At 44.3% G+C, this 25945-nt stretch overlaps 1 protein-coding gene across 2 annotated transcripts; it reads left to right on the top strand.

The window, feature by feature from the left end:
• The first annotated feature begins 655 nt into the window (after positions 1 to 655).
• On the top strand, positions 656 to 25312 carry LOC146175724 (uncharacterized). Of its 2 annotated transcripts, none has more exons than XM_084582090.1 (14): positions 656 to 893; positions 1410 to 1558; positions 2431 to 2516; positions 5733 to 6004; positions 6782 to 7185; positions 8419 to 8518; positions 9918 to 10026; positions 11863 to 11986; positions 13508 to 13565; positions 14189 to 14359; positions 15553 to 15633; positions 18550 to 18641; positions 20507 to 20704; positions 22244 to 25312. In XM_084582090.1, exons 2-14 carry the CDS (start codon positions 1485 to 1487, stop codon positions 22305 to 22307), a joined length of 1833 nt encoding a protein of 610 aa, XP_084438216.1. In that variant the 5' UTR covers positions 656 to 893; positions 1410 to 1484; the 3' UTR covers positions 22308 to 25312. The 2 variants fall into 2 exon arrangements, with proteins under 2 accessions (XP_084438216.1, XP_084438217.1); XM_084582091.1 differs by lacking the exon at positions 656 to 893 and adding an exon at positions 1271 to 1289.
• Positions 25313 to 25945: the final 633 nt, after the last annotated feature.

Raw genomic sequence — 25945 nt, 5'->3', positions numbered from 1 at the left:
GGACCAAAACTCCGAGAATTCCCATGCACTCAATAAAGTTTTCAATCAGTCAATCAATCAATCAATCAATCAATCAATCAATCAATCAATCAATCAATCAATCAATCAATCAATCAATCAGCGAAAAGAATGATAACAGTGCGCCTGACTGCCGAAAGTGACGAGTCTGTCCAGTGCCTTCTCACAGATGCGAGTGGTGCTTCATAGCGCTTCGAGCATCGATCGGCACTGAAGCCCAATGACAAGCCACGAGAACTTCGCGCAGAAAAAAGCGAGCACTGCTTGGTACCCGGGATGGTGACGTCGCCTGCAGACTAGTCAGGGAATCAGATAGGAAAAGGTTAGGAGTCGCTTATACTTTTTTAAGTCTTATAACTGCCGAAAGTTTTCATGTTGGTATATTTTCGGTATGATCTGACTTTTGTAATTTGCGCCATATGCCACTTGCTGATGTCGATGCAACTTATTCGCAGAGCGTTCCTTCAAGCCTTTTCGCTGTTATGTGTCGACCCTTGTTAGCAGCAGCATGCTACTACAGCTACGGTACAATGCCAATTGCTAAAACAAAAGGCTCATTGAAAATCATTGGAAACGACTGACAGCTTCCGGAAGTCCGGCAGCAACAGCATCATAACATTACAAAGAAACAAACTAAACACACTAAACACATCGTCCTTCGAGCGCTGTTTGGCCGTTCGCGTTCGTCATGCCACCTACCTAGTTCGGCAAACACAAACACTGCTATCAAATACGTGGTTTCTGCTGCGATCGGGAGCGTTTCTCAGCTGGAGCTTCCTTCCTTGCGCTGTCAAAAGCTGCGCCTTGTTGCGACGCAAACTCCCCAGAGCAGCGGGCAACGGTATTCCACGCAGTTTCTGTCGGAAGCAAGACGCGTAAGTTGTGTGTGTTGTCGTTCGCTCTTGACACCGCAAACACGCCGTACGTTGAACCGCTCGAACCACTTGTTCGTATGCATGTCACACTTCTGGTATTGGCATCGTCCCACGTCCCGTTTTCTGTTCGTGTTTCTTGCTCCCTTCGACCGGCTACCACTTCAGGAACGCGCCTTGCATTGGAATACGTTAGGCTATCAACCCACTCGTGACCGTCATGCAGAAAGTCGTGAAACTGGGGGCCGACGGCTGCGTTGATTAATCGCCGCTGGGTGCCCAATTACGACCCACTGAAGGCTGGGGCGTTTAATGCTTGTTGCAGCGCTCGTAACTAACGGTTCAACTCGCAAGTGAAGGACGTCGATGTTCAACGGACCTTTTGAGGGACCAGCAAAAGTAAATTTCGATACTTTACTCCGGCAAATCGTGCGAAGAGCGGTGGTGGTGGTTCTGTTAATCTGGGTACCGGTGTTGGCTCCCGCAAGTTTCGCGGACGTGTGTGTTTCCCATTTTCAGATCGCGGTCGGGGGCTGCATGCTGTGTGCTACGTTGGCCGTGCGTGATCCAATGTGTTCTCCGGCATCGGTGTGAATGGATCGAGCGTCGGTGCGTGTCCCCGAAGGAGCGTCGCACCACGAAACGCCGCCCGATGACTCGAGTCTGAGGTGAGGTGATGATTGCTTTGCCTTTGGGTGAAAGCGTGGGGATTACATGCGATGCGCTGCACGTTTGTTTGCTTTTGGTCTGCTTACCATGTACAAAAAAAAAAAAAAAAAAAGTCAGTTTCGTTCGCGAATACTTGGGATGAGTTTAGTTGCGGTGACGACGGGCAATCATAAATAAAACATGGGGGGCGTTCGCATGCCAAATTGTGATGGCAGCTAACTACGATGCTTTCGCGTTTTCTTTTTTTTTTTATATATAATTTGTGATGGCTCGTGAATGGGAAGCGTGCACATATGTAGTTCAATTTCCCGGCCTTAACCTCACTGCGCTGTCGACAACCGAAACTAAGTTGGCAGTTTTTGGTACTCTTCACTTGTATAGTGCACAAAATTAAAGTTCCCGATTCTTTGCTGCATGTGTTCTGCCGTAAATATTTGGCACGATGTTTCGCAAGTCGGGCGCAAATTGCTGGTTCAGAGTACATTTTAAACTGAAAAGTGAATCCCTGTCACGTATATGTTTTTATTGGCTTTGGTTCTGCTGTGTTCATATTTGCAATGTCCTCCTTATTTTGCACAACTCAATTTACGGTCATTCATTTTTGACACTTCTTGCCCAGCCTTGCGTACATATATTTCCTGCAATGAATTTTCATTGCAGTAACCAGTCACAACAACAATGCCGGCCTTATAGCAACCAGTCTGATATAGAAATACGAGCCTTCTAATTTAACCATAAGAATTATACGACATAAATTTATAAACTACCCACGATCTTACACTCACATTTAGTTTCAGTCTCATTGAAATTTTGTTATATAAAAGAAGATTGCACTTGTGAATGTTTTGCTCGCAACATTGCTTGTTCACAGCACATCCTCAAACGAGAGCACCGGTGCAAAACGAAATCCCCCAGCCAAGCCTCCTCGGCGACGCCACTCAGTGACATCATTAAAAGGTCAGTGACACGTAAAAAAAACAACAAAAAAAAGGTTCAGTATATTTTGTTCCTCGTGCTGCCTTTCTGAACAACCAACTGGTCCAAATTTGTGGTTTATTGGAAACTTGTTGTTACATGTTTTTATGGCAAAAAATTTCACAGCCCACCCATTTATCTATGCCAGAACCTAGATGAGTGGGTTTTCATTGTTTATGGCATGACTCTCTTAGGATGTAGTTTTGACCATTGAATGATGGCTCTTATAACACAGAACTAAAACTTTAAAGAAGCAACATGTAAGAAACATGTTAAAAATGTAGCCCCTAGATAGTATTATACAGTGGTGGAACAGCTGTGCCATTTGTACCAAGTGGAAAATCGTGCTACAAAAATGAATTTTGCCCCACTTTTGCACTACACCCACACATTGCCAAAATCACCAGTGCTCATGTGGGCTCACTCAGATAATTTTCATCGGCCTGCGGGCTCACTCAGACTCAAACACGGTCATGCTCACCTAACTTGAGAACTCACGATCATTTGAATTCATGACTCACTCTTCAGTTCAGTTCAGTTCAGTCATTCAGTCGTGTCCGACTCTTCGTGACCCTATGGACCATATCACGCCACGCTTTCCGATCTCTCACTATCTTCCTAACATCACATAACTTCATCTGCAGCGCCTCGAGGATGCCATCTAACTATCGCATTCGCTGCATACCCCTTCTCCGGTGACCCTCAACCTTTCCCAACATCAAATCTTTCTCTAGCGACTCTTCTCTTCTCATCAGATGGCCAAAGTAGCTGAGCTTTAAAGGGCCACTGTCCAGGGAAGGCCCTTTTAAGAAAAGGAGCCCAGTGTTTCGATCAGGTACCGGAGATAGTCTGTGCAAAATTCTACAGCGACACACGCGCCGCAAAGCATCGAAAATACAATTCAAAGCTCCCTCATGCTCTCCTTTGAGAAGCCAGCTTCACCGCTCCCTGCGCTGGCCCGACGGGCCCCGATAACGACGTACGTATCGGGAACGACGTCCATTGGTCCGTCTAGCTGACTGACGGGAGAAGGATGGGTGTCTACTGCTCGCAGCGCGCTTTTCCCTCGCCACGGCCAGACTGAATCCAGCGGCGCGCTCCCTCGACCGTTTTTTTTTTTTCGCGCTCGCGGGGAGCCACGCCCCACCTCCCGCCAAACGCGGAGGAGGAAGGGGAATTTGTATTGCGGAGGCTAGACGACCTCGGGCAGGAGAGTGAAAAACCTTTGCGAGGGAACGGAAGGAGAGAGGCAGGATAGAATCGGGTGATTGCGGTGGCTGTAACTGCGTTAATAGTTACTCTTTTCAAAAACATTTTGCGGCCTTGCGTTCCAGGGGCGAAGTCTCACAGTCACCGGGGAAGAAAATATTTTCGACCGGAGGGTGGACAGTGGGCCTTTAACTTTAGAATTTGACCCTCCAATGAGCAGTCAGGGTTTATGGTCGACAGTATCGAGTGATTTGATCTTCTGGCCGTCCAAGGAACTCTCAAGAGTCTCTGCCAGCACCACAATTCAAATGCGTCAATTCTTCGGCGGTCAGCCTTCTTCACAGTCCAACTCTCGCATCCATACATCACAACTCTTACTCACTCCAATTCATTACCCATCCTGAGTCGTGCACTCGTTGCGACTCACAACTCACTGTGACTTACGTTTAGCCGGAGCCGTGTTTACGACAGTTGCGCCGCACGCTACTGCGAATACTTTACGCTACATAAATCCAGGCATAGCAGAGCTAAGCCACTGCCAATCTTTCCAATGATGCATCCTTTGCGCCCTTTAGGAATAATTAAAGACAAGAAATACGACCTGTAGGCTTTAGTGTCAAGAATATTATTCTTGCGTTTTTGTATATTGTCCCACCGCGGTTTTGCAATGGTGAGATGCCCGACTACTGTGATGGAGTACCCGGGTCCGGTCCCGACCGCCAGCGGCTGCATTTCGATGGAGGCAAAATGAAGAGGCGTCTCTGTGCTGTGCGATATCAGTGCACATTAAAGATCCCCAGGTGGTCGAAATTACTTTATAGCCCTCCACTATGTCATGCCTTTCTATCTTTCCTCTTTCACTGCCGCCTTCCTCCCTTCCCTTATGGCACGGTTCAGGTGTCCACAAAACAAGTGTGACAAATACTGCGCTTTTCATTTCCTATGAACCAATTGTATTTATTTTTGTGTACATTTTTCCATATACTATTTGTTTATTTTTCACCTTGAGAGTTTTGCTGTAATGGAACTTAAATGTAGGGTTGGTGATTTTTATTGTATTGCAATCACAGGGAAAATATAACTTGCTAGCTCTAGTAACTGCAATTTTGCTATAACCCCTCGTTTTGTGCTCCTAAAGCCAAAATTTGCTTGAAAAATTTTTTTATGACATAAAAGCAAGAACATCTGCTAGAAAATTCTATATTTCCTGCTGCAAAATGTGAAATTTCTCTTACAAAAGTTGCTATAAGAGGCTGGTTTTCAGTTCCACCGCTGGTACAGTATGTGGGAAGTGAGTGAACGGGCACCGTGTGGAACTCTTTATCTCTCTTTTATCTCTCTTTTATCTTTTATCTCTCTTATGTGTTCACTTGTGTGTGAAATGACTTTTTTTTCTGACTGCTTGGTTTTTGTGCACTGTCAGAGTTAAGTGCAGGCTGTGTAGTGTGGGAGTTATTGGGGAAATTGCAGACATCTCTCTTCTACCTTCATTTAATCGCTGTTTTAATGTGCCGCTCGAGTTGTCTTGACCACACTTTGGCTCTCTGTGAAAAGCCTCATTGCTAACAGGTGTAGTGACTGTAAGAGTTGGAAGAGAAAGAGTGCTGGAGATTGTGGTCATTATTGCAGGGGCCAGGGAAGCACAGATTACATTCCACTGATGCCTGTCAATAAGCATCAGTGACTGAACCCACTTCTGGGTCCGTATTCTGATTTTGCGTCATTATCTCTCGAATCATCCCTACCCCGAATCATCTGATTGGTGGAAACACCAGAACCAGAAGTGGTAGTGACATCTGATTCCGGTGTTTCCACCATTAAGATAACTCGAGGTCGGAGTGATGCAACACTATTGATACGCAAACTCTGAATACGGACCCTGGAATGTCGAGGCATACAGGTGACGCTGTATGCCCGTATTTAGTCTTGTCACCAATAACGGTTCATAGTGCTTCTGAAATTGCTTTTTTTTCTCGATGACTTTGCCAGACACGGAATCCTACAGCAGTCTGGGTCGCCCATCACCAAGCACGGTTTCTGGCCGCCAGGGGCGTCGGGGTGATGGTGACCCGTGGGCCGACCATGGCCAGTGGATCCTGGACCCACCACCAAACTTTGGTGGGTCGCCACCCTGTTTCTCGCTGAGCTACAGTGGCCGCAATGGCTGCGGTGGAGGGACACCAACTCCGGACAACCGAAATGACTTTCGTTCCCTGCCATTGAGCGTCGCCCAGGAGCGGAAGTCATTCCGCTCAACAACGGTAGGTGCATTGCAGATGCAAAAGCTTTTTGCAGCGATACTTGTGTTACCTTTACAAATTGATATAAGAGGAGACTGGCGAGGTGTCAGTCATGCTGCTGGCATTAGCTGTGTGAACTGAGAATGGAGCACCCACCATGAGGTAACACTCTAAGAAAAAAAATAGAATAGGTGCATTGCAGCAGCAGCGACAATTAAAAATGAGTGCCGCTAATTCCGAGGATTCATCTGATATAAAAGTAGCAATGGATATCCTGCAGTTAGCACAATAGTAAGCAATATCAGCTTTGCTAAAAGATGTGCAAAATTTGTGTGCATGAAGTGTTATAAAAAAAACACTCTGCAAGGAGAAAATTTTAAAACTTAATCACTAAAAACAGAAGCACGAGTTGTGCTCATGGAGAGTCCCGTAATCGCAGAAAAAAGCTACGCATGGTGGGCAGTCATTACGCATGCTTGGAGGTTGTTTTTTTTAATGCCTCATGTTTCAAAATGAATTCTTGAAGACCTTCGATAGCAGCAGTTTAGGAACGTTAAGTCTGTTCTCTCTTGTGGGGGAGAGTGTGTGTCTTAAAAGGTGCCAACTGTAAGCCATTGTCGCACCGGCTTCATGAATGGCAGTTGTGCTTGCTTCTTGAGTCAAGGCTCAACGTCCTTTTTTGCATTGTCAGCACAAATTATTCCCGTAGAAAGCTTGTGTTGATGTGACGCATGCCTTGCAATGAACTTCGTTACTGTCACTGTGTGCCACTGACAATGTTTCTTAATTACTCCATAGCCCAGCCATTCAGCAGGTACTCCAGCGCGCAGCATTCCACATGCAAGGCCGTCTCACCTGGTGACAAGCGTGTACCCTGCGCACTATGCCAATTTCCCACCAAGTCCTGTTGGAAGCTCGGAACGGGACATTCCTGACGTGGTCTCCCGCCCTGTCCTGGCAGCACCCATGGCCACTGCACCCGCTGGCTCACTGAGCACTGCACCCTTTCGACGAGGTTGTGGTGATGGCGAAAGGACGATGGCAGGCATTGTTGGCAGGGGGGACAATAATGGTGCCGCCACGAGCTGGCTCGCAGCGCCCCCTGGTAGCCCACGTCGGACCCACAGTGACCCCGTCATCCATTTAGATGAGGTTGACGAAGAGCAGGCGGATAATCCCGGCATCTGGATGTGCAGACCCAGGTGGGCTTTTTTTGTGTGAGGTTGTGCATAGCCGGAATATAAAGGAAAAAACAAGGCAGTAGCATTCATGAGTAGTTTTGTCACGGACGACGATTGTGATGATGATCATTGTGTAGTATTCTTGTGGCGAGGCTCAGGACCACTCCTCCCTCCTGATTACCAGCCTTATTTACATTTTATTTGCTGTAATTTAACTTCGGACCACCTCATTTTCATAAAATTGGCTTCTGCCCAGACGCCGCAGTAGGCAGTGTTACGTTTTTGACACCCACGCAACACAAAAACAGGAAAGGGTTACAGGTGCTTGGCATCATTTTGGTTTTCATAGACGAGCAATTTATACTATAGAAACAGGCTGGCATGGGTATTATGCTGAGCACAGCTTGCTCGCTGCTATATATCGTTCTGTGCAAAAACGCGAGCAAGGACATGGATCGAACTACTACTTTTTAAGTACATAAGCAGTAAATGTAAGGCAAAATGAAAGTTTTCCCAGCCCCTCCAGGGAAAATATACTTCAGCATGTCACTGCAGGCCGCCGCGAACTGCTCCCTATGCTTACAGTGTGACTAGGCAGAATTGGTGATGTGAGAGCCATGCGTGACTGGCGATTGTTAAGTCTAGTTGCAGAGCGCGCACTGTGGCAAATGTGTTGCGGCATGTAGAGCTTAACAGATTATTGCAATGGTGGTAACGTGAGGGCCATACGTCACTGCGAACTGCTTGCGATGCGTACAGCGTGGCTGGTGATCGCGGAGTAAACGATATGCTAGCAGTGTGTAGTGTCCAATATGGCAGTCGTGATTAGTGTCTTCATATCATCCATAGGGGCAAGGGAGAGTGTTCTGATCATCCGAAATTCTGCACATTGTGCACAGCCCACTCCTGCCGAGGAATTTTATGAATTCGTATCATCCAAAAATTTGTACCAACCAGATTCTCATCACCGAGATTCTACTGTACACTGTTGCCCAGATAAGTTCTTAAGCTTAGTGCAGCTATACACTGTTGTCCGGATAAGTTCTTAAGCTTAGTGCAGCTAAGTCGAGTAAAACGAGGATCTGACCATGTGCCCATCATCTGCACATGCTCTCCTGGCCATCGTGATAGTGCTCCAGATTTCCTGGCTGGGCTTCGCTCCATATTATTTTTTTTTTGGCATTGCATAGAAATCATGGTTACGGGACAAACACTTGTGTTAATTGTGTCTACTCACTTTAAACTCTCATCCAGGTCAGGCCACATGGGCGGCAAATCAGACCCTGCGACTTCTTCGCGGACACGGGCAGTGATACCCGAGGAGCTAAAGGCACTGCAGGAAATCAATGGCAAGGCAAGTTTATGGCAGAACGATGCCTTCATGGTTGAGTCATTTGGCCACTAAGTTCATGTCTTGGTCAAAGGAGGAAACCGGGGTCAGTGACCAGAGCCACTTCTTTGTGGCTGGAACACTTCCTAGGCTTTGTTAATGTGTGTATATAGAATTCTTGATCATAGTTTATGTCACGTTCTTTTTAAACAAAGGAGTCTTAAAAGCTTTATTCTCTAGAAAATGTGGCGTCAGTATAATGAGAAAAAAATCACGACCGTCTTGTGGCAGTTGGTAATTGACAGGTGACATGGCCTGTTACTTATTAGTTGACCCCTTGTGTGACATTATCAGACCGCATGACATGGCCAAGTTTGCAGGCACTATAAACTTGGGTAGCTCGTTTGAGATGGGCGAGAGAGATGAGAAACCCTCATGGAACCGTGGCGCATTTCTGCAGCTTGGTTAAACCAGCGCTTTATATCTATGTCAGGTGGTTCTTCGCATAAAGTGGTACCTTTCGACTGTTATGCTAACGAGTATGTGTGAGATTATAGAGGCACAAAATTAGGGGGACGCTCCAGCTTTGCCTTAAGAGTAGATGCAATGGCGCCTTTAACACTGCCATTTCGTTCTGCAATTTTTAAAATATCTTTTTCTTTAGTTGTGGGGGTCTCAATTTTTTTAAACAAGACCGTCAAAATGTGCATATTATAGTCTTTTCAGGGCTCCTTCATCTCCACTGTCAAATGTGCCAAACCTTTATTGTATTCAAACTCCTCATATTAGCCGGGATTTGAAAAGGGGGATTTTGCATATATATAGTAAAACAAAGACAACAAAAACACAAGATTTTGAGGTTTGAAGTTCCACTCTTGGTTCGATCAAAGAGGTAAGGAGTCGGATGAAATGCCATTCGTAGCTGCAAGATGTAGCGCATGTTATTGGCTCAGCCAATTCTCACAACAACTTGTGGTTTTGTTTCGTCAACACATTTATGTGTGCTTTCACAACCATGCTGGCTTGTCAATGCTGTACATACCTAAGCACGGCATATTACATTGGCACCCAGAAACAAGCTTGGCATTTTGAACCAGCTTTTCTATGCAAACTGCATTATTAATTAGTGCCTCATCATTTTGATTTTCTTTAGCGGTTACAGCAGCTTGCCTCAGGATCGAAACTGACGTTGTGAGAATCGGCAATAATTGTATCACAATTGTTTTTTACTGTAACTCGAGCTGTGATGAGATAGCTATTCAGTATGGCTGTCGAATTAGAACCGAAACTGCGCACGAGGAAAAAAAAGTTTGCAACAAATTATTTGTTGGTTATAGGCAAATTGCATGTAGTGGACTATATTTGGATTTTTTTTTTAAGTGTTTATAAAGGAAAAGAGAGAATGTCATGTATTCCTGTGCAGCTATGGAACCAAGTCCAGCACTTGCAGTCTCAGTTGGAGTTGCTGAGAAGAATTAAGTCTCCGGACAAGCACCTTCCGGTCGGCTCAACCAACGGCGTCAGCTTTGCTGGTTTGTGGAAAGAAATAATTTCTTCTTGTTGGCTCTTATTTATTTTTTATGCCTTTCTGATATATCTAGTGTACTATTACGAGTTGGTATTTGTGCAGCTGAAACAACGGTCTTGCAAAACCTTAATAGAGGTGGACCATTCATCATCGTATCGTGGTTGGGTGCAGATAGCACTGGGAACCCAAATTAGAGCAATGGTGGTTAGCATATTGCTAGTTTTGCTTGTGGAGTGTGGATCAAACTAAGAGCCTGCCGTAGAAGGCTCGTGTTCCCTTTTTAAGGCAGTGACTTGATACCCTTTATATTTTCTTATTGCTTTTCTTATTCCACGAAGGCCGCAGCATTAGTTTTCTCAATGCTTTTTTGTAGTTAGCTTATTCTGTTTGTTTGTTTTGACAGTAGCAGTGGAAAGGTTAAAGTTATTGCAAGGTGCAGTGGTTCAGATGTGTGCATTCTTGAGTCTTGGAATAGAATTAGATTGTTCCTTGTTACTCGCTTTGTACTCAGTTCGAAAATTTTGTATTCCATACCTTCATGCATTTGGTTATGAATTTATGGTAGTGGTATGGCAAAAGCACCTGATGATTTATTTTTTCTGGTAGGGGGAAGGCTTTGCTTTTTCTTTTTGTGTTATTGTTGTGGAATATTCGGCTATAGCTTTCTGTGGCTATGCAGCCAAGGCTACGAGGGCGGAGCTTTCCTTGTGAGAATGTTACTTCACCAGGTATTCCAGACATATCAGGCCGTGTTAGTTTCGGTTTCATTTGTGTCTTGACATTGAATTAATAGTTTTCAACCAGTCCACTGCGCAGAAATGGGCTCTTCCACGCCACTGAAGGCCTGTGTGAACGTAAATTCGTGACTATTGTTATTTGCACGGTGTTTTATACTCCTCCTGTACTGGCTAGTTTTGTAATGTAATTGTGATGCAATAGTAGCATTAGTAATTGCACAGTAATGCAATATTACAGAGCAAGATCCACAAAATTTCTGGAGGGACTATACCCGATCGCAGTTCTTTTTTTCCAGTGCTGTTAACATCTTCCATTTCCAAGTTCACTTTTCCGGTGCTGTCCATATTAACCGTGTTTTCAGTCAGGCACCTGAGATTTCATGTGAGTTTTTTTTTTTTCTAACATTATTGTTGCATCGGTTATGATGAGAAAAAAATTTGATGGCCTTTTACTTATCTTCTGCCCAGCTAAGTTAGCGAATTTGGTTTAACTTCATTTGCAAACAAAATCATGTACAGGCGTGGCCAAAACAATACGGTACACATTTCGAAGCTGAAGCATTTTTTTTGTCGTTCATTTATGAGTGCGCCAGGGGAATTTGTCTGCATGTATGTAAAGTACCCTTTAAATTTTAGCAGGCATTGTATGAGAGGAGCCTGATCACTAAAACGTGCTCCATATTACTGTGGTAATGACCGTACACTGACAGATAAGAGTATTCACTCCCTAACCAGGAGGTGGAGGGCTTTGGTTCTCCATCCTTTTAGGTGCCCATAAATTTCCCTAGCAGACGTATACTGCCCTCTTGCCCAGTGGTTTTCTTCCCTTGCGTGAAATGATTTGAATATAGGTCTGTTAACGTTGCCTCGTGCGAACAAATAGATGCATTTTTTGGGGGTCATTTGTTAGATGGCACTCATGGCAATCATTTTATCTGGGTTGGCTTTGTGAAATTAAAATTAAAGCATCATCATCCTGGGTCACTTGTAGGAAATTGTAGAAAAAAATACATCAGCAAAGAAAGTAGCCTGCATACTGTTCCGTGCCATGTGCGGCCTACTAGAGTTTTCCCAGTGATGCATTCCAGCGTCTCTTGTCGCAGAACTGCTGGCGGACGTGTACTACGCACAGCGGGAACGAGACGACTCGATCAGTGAGCGGCTGGCTAGCGCCAATCAGAGCCTTGACATGTATCAGAAGGAGATTCAGAAGCTGTCAGAAGCCAGGTTTGAACACTCTTGTCATCTCTCCACTCTCGTGTGTTTTTATGTTCTTCCAAAGTTGGAGTTCTTTGGCAGGGCGAATCCTGCTGTAGTGATGCGTAGTTTCTTCAGGGACCAGTATTTTACCTTTTCTTTTGTGGACTGTCCTTCTAATTTAAATTAGCAAACCACATTCGCAACAACATAATTCCTCTGCGTTTGTAGACTGTCCATTTAATTTAAATTTGAAAAACCACATTCGCAACAACATAATTTTAAGTGCGTGCCTGTCATAATTTACCGAGCAGTGAATGCTGGGGTTGACTCACGTTTACCTTTTCGAACTTTTTTTTGGCACCAGAGTTTTGTTTAAATTATCAAAACCCTGCGTTATCCTTAGTTTACATTCACATTTGAGGCCAGAGCTCTGAATTCCAGCGCATTCGTGTAGGTACAGCTTAGAGAATGGCATGGAGATGCACTTGGCGACAGTGCACACAGGTCCCTTTGTAGATTTATGCCCGTCACCCTCTTTATTATTCCGTACTGCCAGATATTCACAGAAAACCTGGAAAAAAAAAAAAGAAATCATGTCCTACATTGTATGCACATGCTGACATGCTGTGTGTTGCCTGACTGAACAACATGTAAAAGTCTAGAACAGTTGCTACTGTTAAAATTGATACTCAGCCGTGTCTGCTGGGGTGGCGCTGCCCCTTGGAAATGTCCACAGATTGAGCTGGTCGGCCATAATTTCTTCGTAATGCGTGTTAGACACGCCACAGAAAACATATAGACTGAATTGTACCAAGTTCTGCTGTAGCTTCAGCTGCCAGGGTGGCCAGAAACTGTTGTAAATGTCGCCATACTTGGGCTAATGACCATGATGGTTGCACAACATTTATGGAATGTTTATGTCCCATGTTTCTTTAAAAGATTAAGCAGCACTGCTGTGCCTTAGCTGTGCCTAAATGTGTTAACTAACTTGTTAACAGTTAACTAACTAGATTAACTAAAAAGGCCACTGAAAACGAATGCACTTGAAAAGGGCTTGCTACATATAGGGCCTACCAAAATTTTCAAATTTAAACCAACCAAGACTCCAAGTCTGAAGCGAGCGAATTTTGTCATAAGAATGGCGCGGCAAGGCCTATATTGTGTTATTCTCTCTCTGTGAAAACTATCCTGGACTAGAACGAGTGTGGTGATAAGTAGCCATGCATGTTTATATGTAGTTAATTTTATACGTGCTTGTAATAATCGAAATGTTGAGCTTTATCGGACTCAGTTTTGCCCTCAGCTACATTGTTTTTCTTCCTCTCTGTGTTCACCTTCACATTCTCCTTTTTCTATTTTCAAATGTGTAGATTTGTTCACAGATGTAACCACTGTCAAGGAAATGTGTGACATCCCTTAGTTTGCGCTGTCCTATGGTAATGTTTGAAAGCTTTCGCAGAAATGAATACAACCTATCTGATGGGCTCATTTTAGCTTGTACCTGAAGTAGGTTGATTTCATTGGCGCATTTTTGTTTTTTCTTCTCAGGAGCGATGGGTCGGATGGTTCAAGTGGCGAGGAAGATTGTGACAACCTTGTTCTTAGTGTGAGTCACTCTCTGTGCGGCCTTTTTCTTTTTCTTATTTTTTTGGCAGGTGCGTTAGAGCGCTGTGACACTGTCCTGGAATCCCAATTCCAACTTTCTGTTGACAAATCCAGCCACACTTTGCACCAAACTATGCGCAGCTTTGAGGTGTAACATGGCTACCATTGTTGCACATCGAGCCCAGAAATGCTTGGGCTGAGCGCACAGCTAGTGAGTAACTTTAGTACTGTAAGCTGCTCCTTTTAGTCAAATTTGTTCCTGAGAATTCCACATGCAGCTTTTTTATTCATTTGAGTTGATTAGAATTTCGCCTTCGGCTAATAGTAGTTTGTGCTGTTTGGTTCAAGTTTAATTTCAGTTTAAATTCCATAGTTTGCACTATTTGCACCCCGTGAGTAGGGCATAGTGGAAAAGGCGCATGCTTAGCCTAGCCATACTGCACTGCAGAATTTTAACTAGCAACTAATGCATCAGTGACAATTCTGCATTACCTCTCTGTAGATTACCCATAGATAAAGTGGCAGAAGTGTTCGTTTGCTGCCTGTAACTCAGTAGTTGGTAGTCCTCATTAACAATGGCGCGTGTTTGGGTGTACGAAAAAAATCTTCTGTCTCTATCCGCAGGGCCTGGACAAGATCCTGCAAGGCTTGGAGGGCAGCTGGGCGCCCGCACGGTTGTTGCGGCACCAGGAGACACTGCTGGCCTCTGTTCACCGCCTGCGCGACCACCGTGGAAAGAAGGCGCGGCACCGGCTGCGAGCCATCCAGGCCGAGCGGGACGTTGCTCTCGAGAAGGTTGGTGCTACCGCTCCTCCTCTGGTGCAGTCAACTTGGCCTCACTTTAGGGCAGTGATGGTCTCTGGGAAATGGTTGCACAGATTTAGGCCCATTATTTTAATCGTTGTTGTTTCTCTACCGACATTGTGCTTGTTCATCCTCTACTCTGAACTGTAAGAAATTTCAGCAAAAACGTGTACAGTATTAGTCAAAAGTCCCGAAGGCAAAGAATTTTTGTTTCTGCCGCAAAATGAAGCCATCACTCCATTATTAAAGGCCAAAGGGCATTTAAAATGCTAGGAAATGATCTCTTAGCACAGTAGGAAAGTGTCTCGTAGCATTTCACGGCTCTGTAGTTTTTGATGGCGCCGTAAAAGCCTCATTTTGCGGCTGAGGCAAAAATCCTTCGGCTTCAGGACTTTTGACCTAGTCTTCACTGTATTCTTTGCTTAGACTTTGCTAGAGTTTCTTTTCTCAAGTGGCTTGGCTGTGGTCCCGTCAGTGCCTTTGCATATTTGGAGGACTGTACCATTCTGTCTGTGACAGAGACCCAGTGACCTAACAGCGAGTGGGTACAGTTGATGCCAGTTACTGCTTTAATTTTTAGCAGGCTTCCCCTGCTTGCAAGCACGGTATAATGTTCCTTTCTTTTCAATGCAAGACAATAGGGATGCCATGGAGGCAAAATCTGCCCGGCCCTGGCGTCTGTGTCAAGCTGAAGCCTCCACCTGCCAGCTGTGGCAGGTGACATCTAGGCCGAATTCAGTCTTTTCGCCTTCCATGGTTGGCAGGTGGGAGGTGGAAATTCCCTTTCTCCACCTATAGAGTTGAGACCAGACTAAAACGACTCAACAAAAATTAATAAAATAATTCATTGTAAATAGAAAGGAAATAAGGATAGAGTTAGGATTGGAATAAATCGGTGAGTGAAAGACACTGGAATCAGAATCGGGATAAATAATCGAGTGGAAAAGAAATTCCATCGTATTTCATCCACTTCAATCCACTTCATTACCCCTAAATTTTGTGACCATGTTCAATCAAGTCGTACTGAGAGTGCGTACTTGAAAAGGGGCACTGTACGGTGTTGCTGTCACTTTCTTGATTTTTTTTTTTTGTTTTGTTTTTTTTAACCTGGTGCTTGGGGTCATTTTCTGTCTAATTCATTTGTATTGTGGTTGTTTTATGTTCTTCCTTTCATGGCCATCAAGGTGAAGGTCTTGGAGAAAGAGCTTCAGGAGCTGCACATGAAGGCAATATGGAAGAGTGAAAACTGGGGCTGCTCAAGTAATGTAAGCAAGCTTCTTTGCAACTTTTTCTTGCTTCTTTCTCTTCTCTTGCACTGTAGTTTTTTTTAACAGCCGAAAGGGGATGCATAACAACAAGAAAGGCAAGAACAAGACACAAAACTGAGTGTCTGTTGTTGTTGTTGAGAGACGAGGCTGTTACGAATGTTACAGTTTGGAACCATTGGCAGTAGAGCCTTGCTGTTACATTTTTCGTGGGACCATGGGGAAAATTTTTCTTTCTTCTTGAAATCATGTAGCAGCACTTTGGGTTGCCTGTTGGGACGTAAGCTGTATTGCGTATGTTTTCATTCGTATTTAGGAAGGGTGCCATCACCTGTCTTGCTTCATCCTCGTGCACAAAATTTGAATGGTCGCATATTTTAAGTGTTGCCTCTTTGCTTTGAGCCATACTAGGAATGCAGTGGAACGCCCTCTAAACTAAACGCTACTGATGCAGTGAAATTTCCGCAGCAATGCAGTGTTCTTAACTTAGCATCAGTTACCAATGTAATTTAATGCAACTCATTTCCCCTATAATGAGCACTTTTTGCTACGGGGCTCCGATGTCGATGAACCTTTTGCAAAGAAGCAAGACGTAAAGAACGTAAGGCCACCGATGTGTTTAACTTCACGATCAGAAGACGTTTGCCGACTTCACTGTCACCACTTGGTTTTGCACAAAGTACTGTAGCTTCAGAAATTGCCATGAGCCTTAAATGGCAGCAATGAAAACTTTCTGATGAGTTGGGTCCACATTAATCGCATTGTGATACAGTTGAATCCCGCAATAACGAAATTCACGGTGCACGAAAAAAAATTCGTTCTCGCGGAACTTCGTTATCGCAAAAATTTGACCTGAAACGCAGAAAGAATTGCCCAAGCAGCAGCAAAGGCGTTTAATGCCAAAAATCTGTAAGCTTGGTTTGCTTACGCTTCACGGCGAGCAACGCCGTCACGCGATTTTCGCACTCGGTCAGCAAACCCATTGCAACATCGTCGTCTCGGACAGCAACGAAATTCCTGATGACATCAAAAGCGTCCATCACCTGTACGGCGGTTGCCGCAGCCGGCGCTTCCTGTACGTCGTCGTCTTCTTCATCGGAAGAGTCCTTATCATTCCAGGCAGCTTTTATGATCTGCTCATCACTCACATCTTCGTGAACAACAACACAAGCGTCAGCGCCGATGTATTCGTCGAGCTCGAGATTAGGCGGCACGGTTCCTATTTCTCCCAGCGTTTTCCAGGCGGCCGCGATCCCCGGAGCCGGTGACGCCTCTTCGTCGTCGTCTGTAACGCCTGGTGTTAGGCCAGCAGAGTGTACGGGTCGACCTTCGGCAAATCCGGCGTGCCTGAAACAGTTCACAATTACTGAGCGCCCCAGTGTGCTCCAGGCAGCAGACATAATCTGCAGTGCCACGTACAAGTCCACCTTCGTGTCTCGGCCGGTTTCAGTGTTAAAAAGCAGCCGCTGAATTAACCTCCCGCGGTAAGCGCGCTTCAGGCTAAGAATCACGCCCTGATCGAGAGGCTGTAAGACAGACGTGCAATTGGGAGGGAAAAACCTCAGCTCCGTGTTAGTGAGCTTGACTTCGTCAGAGTGATGCGCTGAACAATTGTCCAAAAGCAAGCAAACTTTACGGCCCTGCCGCTTCATGTCACGGTCGAATGCCATCATCCACTCGGTGAAAATAGCGCGGGTCATCCATGACTTGTTGTTCGCCTTGTACTGCACAGGTAGGCTACGAGTTCCCTTAAAACAGCGCGGCTTGGCACTTTTGCCTATGACTAACGGCGGACGCTTGTCCGAGCCATCCATGTTTGTGCAAAGCAGCACTGTGATGCGTTTTTTGCTGTGTTTGCCGCCGTGACAGCGCTGCCCCTTGAAGTCGAGCGTCCTAGGCGGCAACATCTCGTAGAATAGCCCGGTCTCGTCGGCGTTGTAAATGTCTGCAGGCGCGAAGTTGCTTAAAATTCCGGCCATGTTACTCGCCTTCCAAGCAGCTGCTCCGTCCACGTCTGCTGACATTGACTCGCCGCACAACACTTTTCCAACGATGTTATGGCGGGCCTTGAAACAGTTTAGCCAGCCAATGCTGGCTTTAAAATCATCAATGCCAAGTAGGCATGCATAGTTCAAGGCTTTCTGCTGGACGATGCTTCCGGACAGGGGGACGTTGCTGGCTCGTGCTTCCACAAACCACGCATGCACTGCTTTGTCCAACTCTTCATGGAGGGGCCGCGTCACCTTTTTGTGCTTCGAGGATGTGCCTGAAGCAAGTGCCATTCTCACGCTGTCCATATTGCCTAGAATCGTTGACAGCGAACTTGCAGGAATTCCGAAGTCTTCAGCAATTGCCGCTTTCTTCCTTCCGCTTTCTGCTTGGGCGATTATTTGAGCTTTTTGCTCAAGGGAAAGAGTTTTGCGTTTTTTCACTTGCGTTGCCATCGTGTCCTGCGGATGAAAACTCGTCGTTGTCGAAGAGAAAGGCAGCGAGTGAACAACGCGACCACGACACAAAGCCAAAATGGCGGAACTGCAATCACGTGATTTCATGCTTAATGTGGCTTTGGATTTGACTTGGACTTCTCGCCAATAAAACTAGTTTCGGTTTCGATTTTGAACGCGAAAATTTCGTTGAAGCGGAAACGCTCTGCAAAAATGGTTCGTTGTGCAGAGAAATTTAGGCCATTAATTCTTATAGGATACTCGCGGGGAATAAAAAATTATTCGTTGTCGCGGAAATTTCGTTGTGGCGGTATTCGTTGTGGCGGGATTCAACTGTATCACATAAATGTGATTGCTTATCATTGTGTCATTGCTGCATATCCTCTGCTGCTACTCTGTTGCAGAAATTGAGCAGCTGTTTTCTTTTCTGGCTTTCCCCCCCCCCCCCCCCCCCTTCCCGTCTTCTTTGCAGGATGCCATACAGCAGGCGACCAATGAGAGGAATGCAGCCGTTGGGCGACTGCATGAGCTTCAGGAGAGCTTAGCTGCTCAAGCGAATGGCAGGTATGGAATGGACGTGTACATCCCTTTGGCCTGGTGACCACCTGAAGTGTTGTAGAGCTTAAATTATTCGGAAGCCTTTCACTATGGCATCTATCTCAGCGCTGCTTTGGGACACTAAACCCCAAATAAGTCAAACCTCGGTATAACAAACATGGATGTTTTAAATTATTGGCAGTATCAAGTTCTCACTAAATATTTTTAATGAACTCTTGCAATATTTACTTCATATGTTGAACAAGGTTGGTCTCAAAACGGATATATCGAACTCTTCAGTGCAAAGCTGTACCCGCTTGAATGGCAGATGACAGGCTTTGCCGCAGTGCACACAATGACGGTGGTGATTCGCCACATCAAGATTCATGCTTTTAGAGTCTCACACTTGCAAGTACCTACTGTGATAAATAGTGTCGTGGAGGTTTGGTAGCCAGGTGGTCGAGAGCGTCCCGAAAGCAGCGATATTAACCTTGCACGAACTATCATGTGCACATGCCGGCTATGAGGGAGGTGGTGAAAACAGAAATATCTCTGACTTTGGTGTGCCAGTTTTCACATGACATGGCACTGTGCAAGGAAGCCAATGTGTCAACCACTTTATTTATTTTTGTGCCTTTGTTCAGTACCAGAACTTGAAAGAAGGTGTGTTTCTTTTTCTAGTAAGGCCTGCCTGAATTTTTGTCCCTTCACTGACTAAGTAGCGCTGGACTTGTGTGTGTTTTTGACGAAATGTTATTCTTAAAATTTTAATTCTGAACTGCTTTATCATTTTTTTTTACCTGTTTGCTATAATGAGATTCAGCTGTACCATACCAGAGATGGATACACCTGGCTACTATTGTTTTTAAGGCGAGAGCTTTTCTAGGCTTATGGGCTACAGAATTGTTCGCAGGAAAAGTTTGCACGAACTGACAGTTACAAAAAAAAAAAATCTAATTTCATGGGGAATCAAACTAGCTATCTCTCCGATTCCCAGCCAAGCACGCAAACCACTAGGCCATGGCTGGCTTGTGAGAAACCGGCCATAATTCTCATTGTTTAGCATAAGGATAATGTAGTAGTGATGGCAACGAGGATGCAGTTGGCGACAGTGACAATTATGATAGCGATGACAGTGATGGTTCATTTAGTTGGTAGTGATGATAGTAGTGATAGTGATGACAGTAGGGATGACAATGCCGGTTAACTTAGTTGATAACGATGATAGTAGCGGTAGGGATGACAGTGCCGGTTCATTTAGTTAGTAGGGATAGGGATGACAGTGCCGGTTCATTTAGTTGATAACTATGATAGTAGTGATAGGAATAACAGTAGGGATGACTACGACAATGCATTAAAGGAACCAAGATGCGCTATAAAAAGACAGCCACAGGAAAAAGCCAAGGAGACAGCTTTTTATAGCGCATCTTGGTTCCTTTAAAGCAATGCACCAACTCGCCCAACAAGAAGTTCTTCTATACGACAATGCGGTTAGTGGAAACAGTCCTGTAAAATGTCTTTTGCCATATTGATTTTTAAGCAGACTTGACCGCAGTCCTGTAATTTTTTTGTTTCATTTTGAAAGGCCTCAATGCGAGTACAAAACAGCAGAGGTTCAATTATTATTCCCCTATACCTCTCCTCGAGGACTGCTTCATTTTTTATATGAGATCTACATCATCACATTACCCACTGCTCATGTCTAATACCTAACGGTGAGACTCTGGCAACGTTAGGGGAAAGCTACATCATATGTGAAACACAGAAGAGGGTTCCCCTGTATTGTACAATGTCAGTGCACGAGGTTCCTAGGTGGTCGAAATTAAGTTGAAGCCCTCCAGTACAGCGTGCCTCTTAGCCTATATCATATCATTTTGTTTGCCTTTTCTCAGCAATGGTGACCGGGGCACTGGCGATGGAGGTGTCAAGATATCGGCGGAAGCACAAACGGACTTTATTGGCGTCGAAGAGGGTGCAGACTTGGCGACGAATTCGATACTGCAACAGCTCAGAGAGGAGGTTCAACGGATTGGCCAGCGGCTTGACGAGGAGATTGCGTCGCGGCAGGGAGCAGAACTCAAGTGCCAGAGGTGATCATTGCACACGAAAAGGCACCTTCGCATGCTTTCCTCGGTACCAGTGTCCAAAGCACTTTCTGGCGAAACCCAACGGTTCGTTTAAAAAGAACAGCCGTTGACATTAGGGAGGCATGGCTCGCTGCACGTTTTAGCGGCTGGCTGTATCGGGATTTTATAGTGAGGCCTCCAAAGTGCACGTCTGACGGTGTGGCAGAACTTAGGAATTATCTTATGCTTTATTTGATAATCTTTTCCACGGCTGACTTCGTAACTGCTCACCGTACCGTGTTAAGGCTCAAACGGTGGTCTTTCTGTCATGATGAGCTCCAGGAAAGGCATTTTTGTTGGTACTTTTGTTCATGAATTGGTACTACTAAACTCATTTTGGTACACTGAAGCTTTGTTCCTCACATTACATGCATGCACTTTTCTTGCATTTCAGTTGTAGTCGTGTCGCATTCAGGTAAATGAGGTACTTTAAAAAGCGGAACCACCACAGCCATTCATCAGAAAGTACCTAACATCCATCCCAAGCATTTGTCAAAGTGTATCGTTCCCAAAGAGCTTTGGTAATATAAACCAAGTTTCCATGGCGTCAATCTGATGACTTTGGAAACCGGTTGGTTAAAAAAAATCATAGAACTCGTGGCTATAAATCAGGCCATTATGACAATTACGACCTGCTAAGTTTCGTCTGTGGTGTTTTTGGGAAAGGGGTGTGGCCTGGGGAAAGTTTCGCAAGAGGTTTATATCGTTAGCTTCGTATAGCTTAAAGATATGGATGTGCTGCTAGAAAACATTTTTCCAAAAAATGCGCACTTGTTCTTTCCGAAGAATCATTGCAGAATGAGATTTGTACAGCAAGCAGTGCATACTAATTTCTGCTGTTCTTATGTCCGCCGTGAAAGTAATACAAACAACGCCACGGCAATACTCTGCTGTTTGCTCTCATATCTATTGTGTTCTGCTATAATGTATTTAATGGAGCTTCGTCAGGTAGTTTTGCTGCTCGTTAGGTCCATATAGAACTTGGGAGAGTACAGAGAAGCATGTTTTTATGTCAACGGAAAAGATCTTTCAGATACTAGTGAGCTTTAAGTGTTCCCTCTATTAAGTATTAAGTGTTCCCTCTTGAATTGCCTAAGAGTGCACTGTAAGAAATCAGTGCTGTACAACGAAATCCTGTTTTAATGAAGCCTGATTACACAGCTTGGTTCATTTTAATTCAAAGTTTTATCAATGGAGGTAGTCACGCAAGGGGAGGCTTTTTTGATATATCTCATTCCAAGTTTAATGAAATACTTTTCAGACTGGGCTTAATTGAGGTTTGATAAGTATGTTTGTATGTGGAGTAAACAAGTGAGTAAACGAGGTGAAAACTGCCCTTCAACATGAGGACATCGCACCAGAGTAGGAATAAATGGTAACGTCTTCCAGTGTATACATTCTCCTCAGTTAAACAACTTTTGGGAGGCCAGTACTTCGAAAGACTCGTTCATATTTGTTTACTTTCTACTTTTTTGAAATAGTGCATCTGTTTGAACCGTGCAGGTTAGAGGAGTTGGTGAACGGCTTTCAGAAGCGACTCAACGGGCTCAACAACGGCGGCTTCTGACAACGGTGAACCGTCGATCCGCCAATGTAGTCAACTACTGCATTTGTTAGGCTACTGCCAGCCTGCAGTGTATTGGGAAATGTGCGGCGAAGGTCAACATTCCAAGCAAATCGTGTTCTCTTTTTGATTACTCCCTAGCCTGATGCAACAGCTTATGCGCGTTTATGTTGAATCTGGAATAAGCTTTCTCAGTTGCTATAGCCACTCTATATGGTAGCCTGTTAGTTTGGTCTTTCCTAATACTAGGGGAAATGGAGCTTGCCTTTCTCTCATTTTATGTGGGGAGTTGGCATAAATCGTTGTTTAGATCGCTCAATTTGGCTAAACATAAAGTTTTTATTTGATTACTTTTGTATTTGTTATCTTAACCACCACATGAAGTGATCACCAACGGGGATAGTCTTTGGCACTCCAAAAGTAATCAATGTGTGTTCAAAGCTTTGTTTTCTTCAATGCAAGATGAAAATGCAAGAAAGAAGTGCTGTATACAGAGATGTTTTCCAGGGAAACACCTGTTTCCCCTGCACCTCTGGACCTGCAAATGCCAACAAATCTTTCAGAGACATCTTGCCACAAGCAGCCCTGTCAGATGGCAAAGCAGACATTGCAGATGGTTCGTGCTCATTTTATAATTGCATCATGTGCTTCTGTCTGTCTTTGTTATTTCTTCCATTCACAGCCACACGAGGAATGGTGTGTGCTTAGGGACCAAGCTTAATGTATAAACCTTGCACCGCGCTTTAGCTTGCCGATGTGACGAATAGATTTTGCTTTGTTTGTCGGCACTTGTAGAGACTCATTTCTTATACTCTCAGATAGGGTGCATATTGTATGTTTCTCCTCTTTATGTAACATGTTGCACAATTCCTCAGGTATATAACATACTCACTACTGCTTGTGAATAGTACAAAGCACAGCGGCTGGGCCGTTCTTTCTTTCTCCCTCGTAACCGTTTGGTGCAATAGTGGTCGCGCAGTTAAGACACACTCAATATGTAGCGCTTAACCTTCCTTGACTATCCTTGCAGGCGAAGGGACATGCTTTGTGATAGGTAGAGTATCTTTTTTAAAAATGCACATATGCCTTCTTGTGTGTCACTAGAGCAAAAGATATTGGTGCAATTATGTGAATAATTACCAAATCGGTTGCGGAATAGTTGTCACAACAGTTATCGGGGCAGTTAGGAGGCAGTGCTCTGCGGTCCCGCACAGCTGCTCATGTGCATCATACCTCTCGAGTAATGACAGTTGCCATCCTTGCTGAGCTTCCTAGCCAAAAAATTGTCTTTTTCTTTTTTTTTTTTTTATCAACTGTACCTTGTCTTTTGTCACTTTTTTAAATCATCTTTATTTATTCGCAACATATCATAAGAGACTGTTTTGGTAGACTGTTTTATCTCCCTTGGTTTTTTCTCATTTTCTTCGTTTTCTTTTTTTTTGACACTCAGTTCAGGTTTTAAGGCGCAGTAGATGAAGGCATGAGGATGTGCATTAAACGAGTGTCGCTGCCCAGTGGTGCTTGAGGACAAAATGGCCGAAGACTTTTTTTTTTTTTTAAGTTTCTCATGAAGAGTGAGGTGTACATTTAAGTGGAGAAGGAAATGTGGTGCTGGTTCTTTGTAGATCTCCCCAGTAAATCTCATTTTATTGACCTAATTGTCAAGGTTTTTCAGCAAGGCTTAATTACGATGTAATGATTGCTACAAATTATAAGCCCTTGGAGGTGAAGATTACATGCATACCTTTGTCAGCCACAAGATAAAATCTCTGACGTGCTTGCCAACGCTTTGAAGAATAACCGCCAACTGAGTACATTTCACATTCCTGTTTCAATGTCAGTGGTGAAATGGAGCTGTCAACAAATGATCTGTGTTAAGCAGAGTTGGTGGCTGGGACAAATGTTTCGGCAGGTAGCTCTTGCACAGCATGAAGCTGCACAAGTGTGCAATAAATTGTAGCAAAACTTGCATAGTACTCGCAACTTTTTTGATTACTATCATTTTTTGTCAATTTTGTACGGATCATTTCGGAATCAAAAACCAGAAGCCCAGAGTTTGTGCCCTGGAACATTTACTTGAAAGCTTCCTCTCAATGAGACATTCAATGAGAACAGACATTCAACGCCATCAAATGTACCCAAGGCGTCGGGCTCACAGTGTAGCATATCATTTATCTACAACTATGCGCTGTAGCTTCTGTTCTTGTGGTATTGTTATTCATTGTGGTGTCGTCTTCTCATTTTAATTTTCTTCCACATAGATTTTATTATATTTCTAACAACATGCCGGGCATGTGCACGTTGCCAGTGCATAAACAACAAACTGTCAAACGTCGGTTTGGCTTACAATCAACTTCTGAAGATAGCCATTTTAGCTGTATCTAATAGCATGGTTTGGCTAACACTTTCAGACCTGCCTTAACGGAATGTTGCTTACTATTTACCGCGCACTTAGTGCCTTTCGATGATTAGCTGTAGCATACTGTGCCTGGTCGGTGCCTACACCAAGTGTGGCTCTTGAAGTAGTGGTAGGCAGCATTTGCTTGTTAAGTGTGGCATATTTCCAGCCCTACTTGCTAGGAATAATTTGATTTGATCAACTAGCGCTGGAAATGATGCTTTGTTATGTGCATGCTGTGCGTATACTTTCCTTCTGTGACAATGCTGAAAGTAAGTGTTCTCTTGTCATTCCGTCCCGACAAATTTTTGAAGGCATCAGCATTTGTAACAGTGTCTGCCTTATAGTACACAAATTGGGGACAGCAATATACGTTTCATGCCGAATACTTGCCTTCCTTGCATCTCAACGAGCCATGGATGTCCATGGGAGATGTGCACGACATAGTAAGCTTCTCTGCCGTAAAAAATTGTCTGCAGAATATCCCTGCAACCTCCAGGTTTGGAAATCTCCATCAGAAGTTGGGTGTATGTCCTAACATGTCAAGCAGTGACATCTGTTGGTGCCTTTCTTTCTGGTAACATCGAGAACAGATGCTTTCCAGGTGCTATTGTGACATGAAAGCACTGCCGTCCATACTGGTGCCTGGAACCATCATTCAGCATCATTTGCAGTGTTCCATTGTTTTGTACTGAGTGCCTAACTATTGCATACCAAGAATGGCATAATTTTACTTTTTACATGTGACTTATGCACTTTTATATGTTCAGGGGCTTTGGAAGCACATTACTAATTTTTTTCGTAGACAAAATATGATGCATACTGCATTATACTTTTAGGATGTTCTTTTAGTGGACATGAAGAGAGAAATTTTATGAGCAAACGCATTTTGGTATGCCATGCAGTGCACAGTGTGAAACATTTAAGGCAGTGATCTTAGCTGCAGGTTTCCACTGTCGGTGGTAGAGGCTGTAAGCTTCTGAGCACTCATAACGTTGGTGCACGCCGATCTCATCTTTGCATCACGTGTTGCTGTCACGATACCTGTGCAATAGTTGATTGGGATAATGTTTCCTTATTTTTGCACTTCAGTCATTGTTGCAACATGACTGTCTTTTTCTCGTTCATTCAGCATTTCTCCAGAAACAGCATTTCAGTGATAAATTGGCATGAACATGGCCATGTACGTATATATTGTAGGAGTGTTTTGTTTTGTTCTAATTGGCCTAAAGTAAACATTTCG

This window comes from Amblyomma maculatum, chromosome 10, assembly GCF_055883805.1.
Source record: "Amblyomma maculatum isolate TAMU_Amacu chromosome 10, ASM5588380v1, whole genome shotgun sequence".
Classification (NCBI taxonomy): Eukaryota; Metazoa; Arthropoda; class Arachnida; order Ixodida; family Ixodidae; genus Amblyomma; species Amblyomma maculatum.
This window is presented reverse-complemented; position numbering and strand designations above follow the sequence as displayed.

What these genes read in the sequence shown, in the direction of transcription:
- LOC146175724 (XM_084582090.1), top strand. Translation starts at nt 1,485, where the DNA reads ATGGATCGAGCGTCGGTGCGTGTCCCCGAAGGAGCGTCGCACCACGAA. An exon ending in CTCAGTGACATCATTAAAAG is followed by an intron (nt 2,517 to 5,732) that starts GTCAGTGACACG and finishes TGACTTTGCCAG; the next exon opens with ACACGGAATCCTACAGCAGT. An exon ending in TGCAGGAAATCAATGGCAAG is followed by an intron (nt 8,519 to 9,917) that starts GCAAGTTTATGG and finishes ATTCCTGTGCAG; the next exon opens with CTATGGAACCAAGTCCAGCA.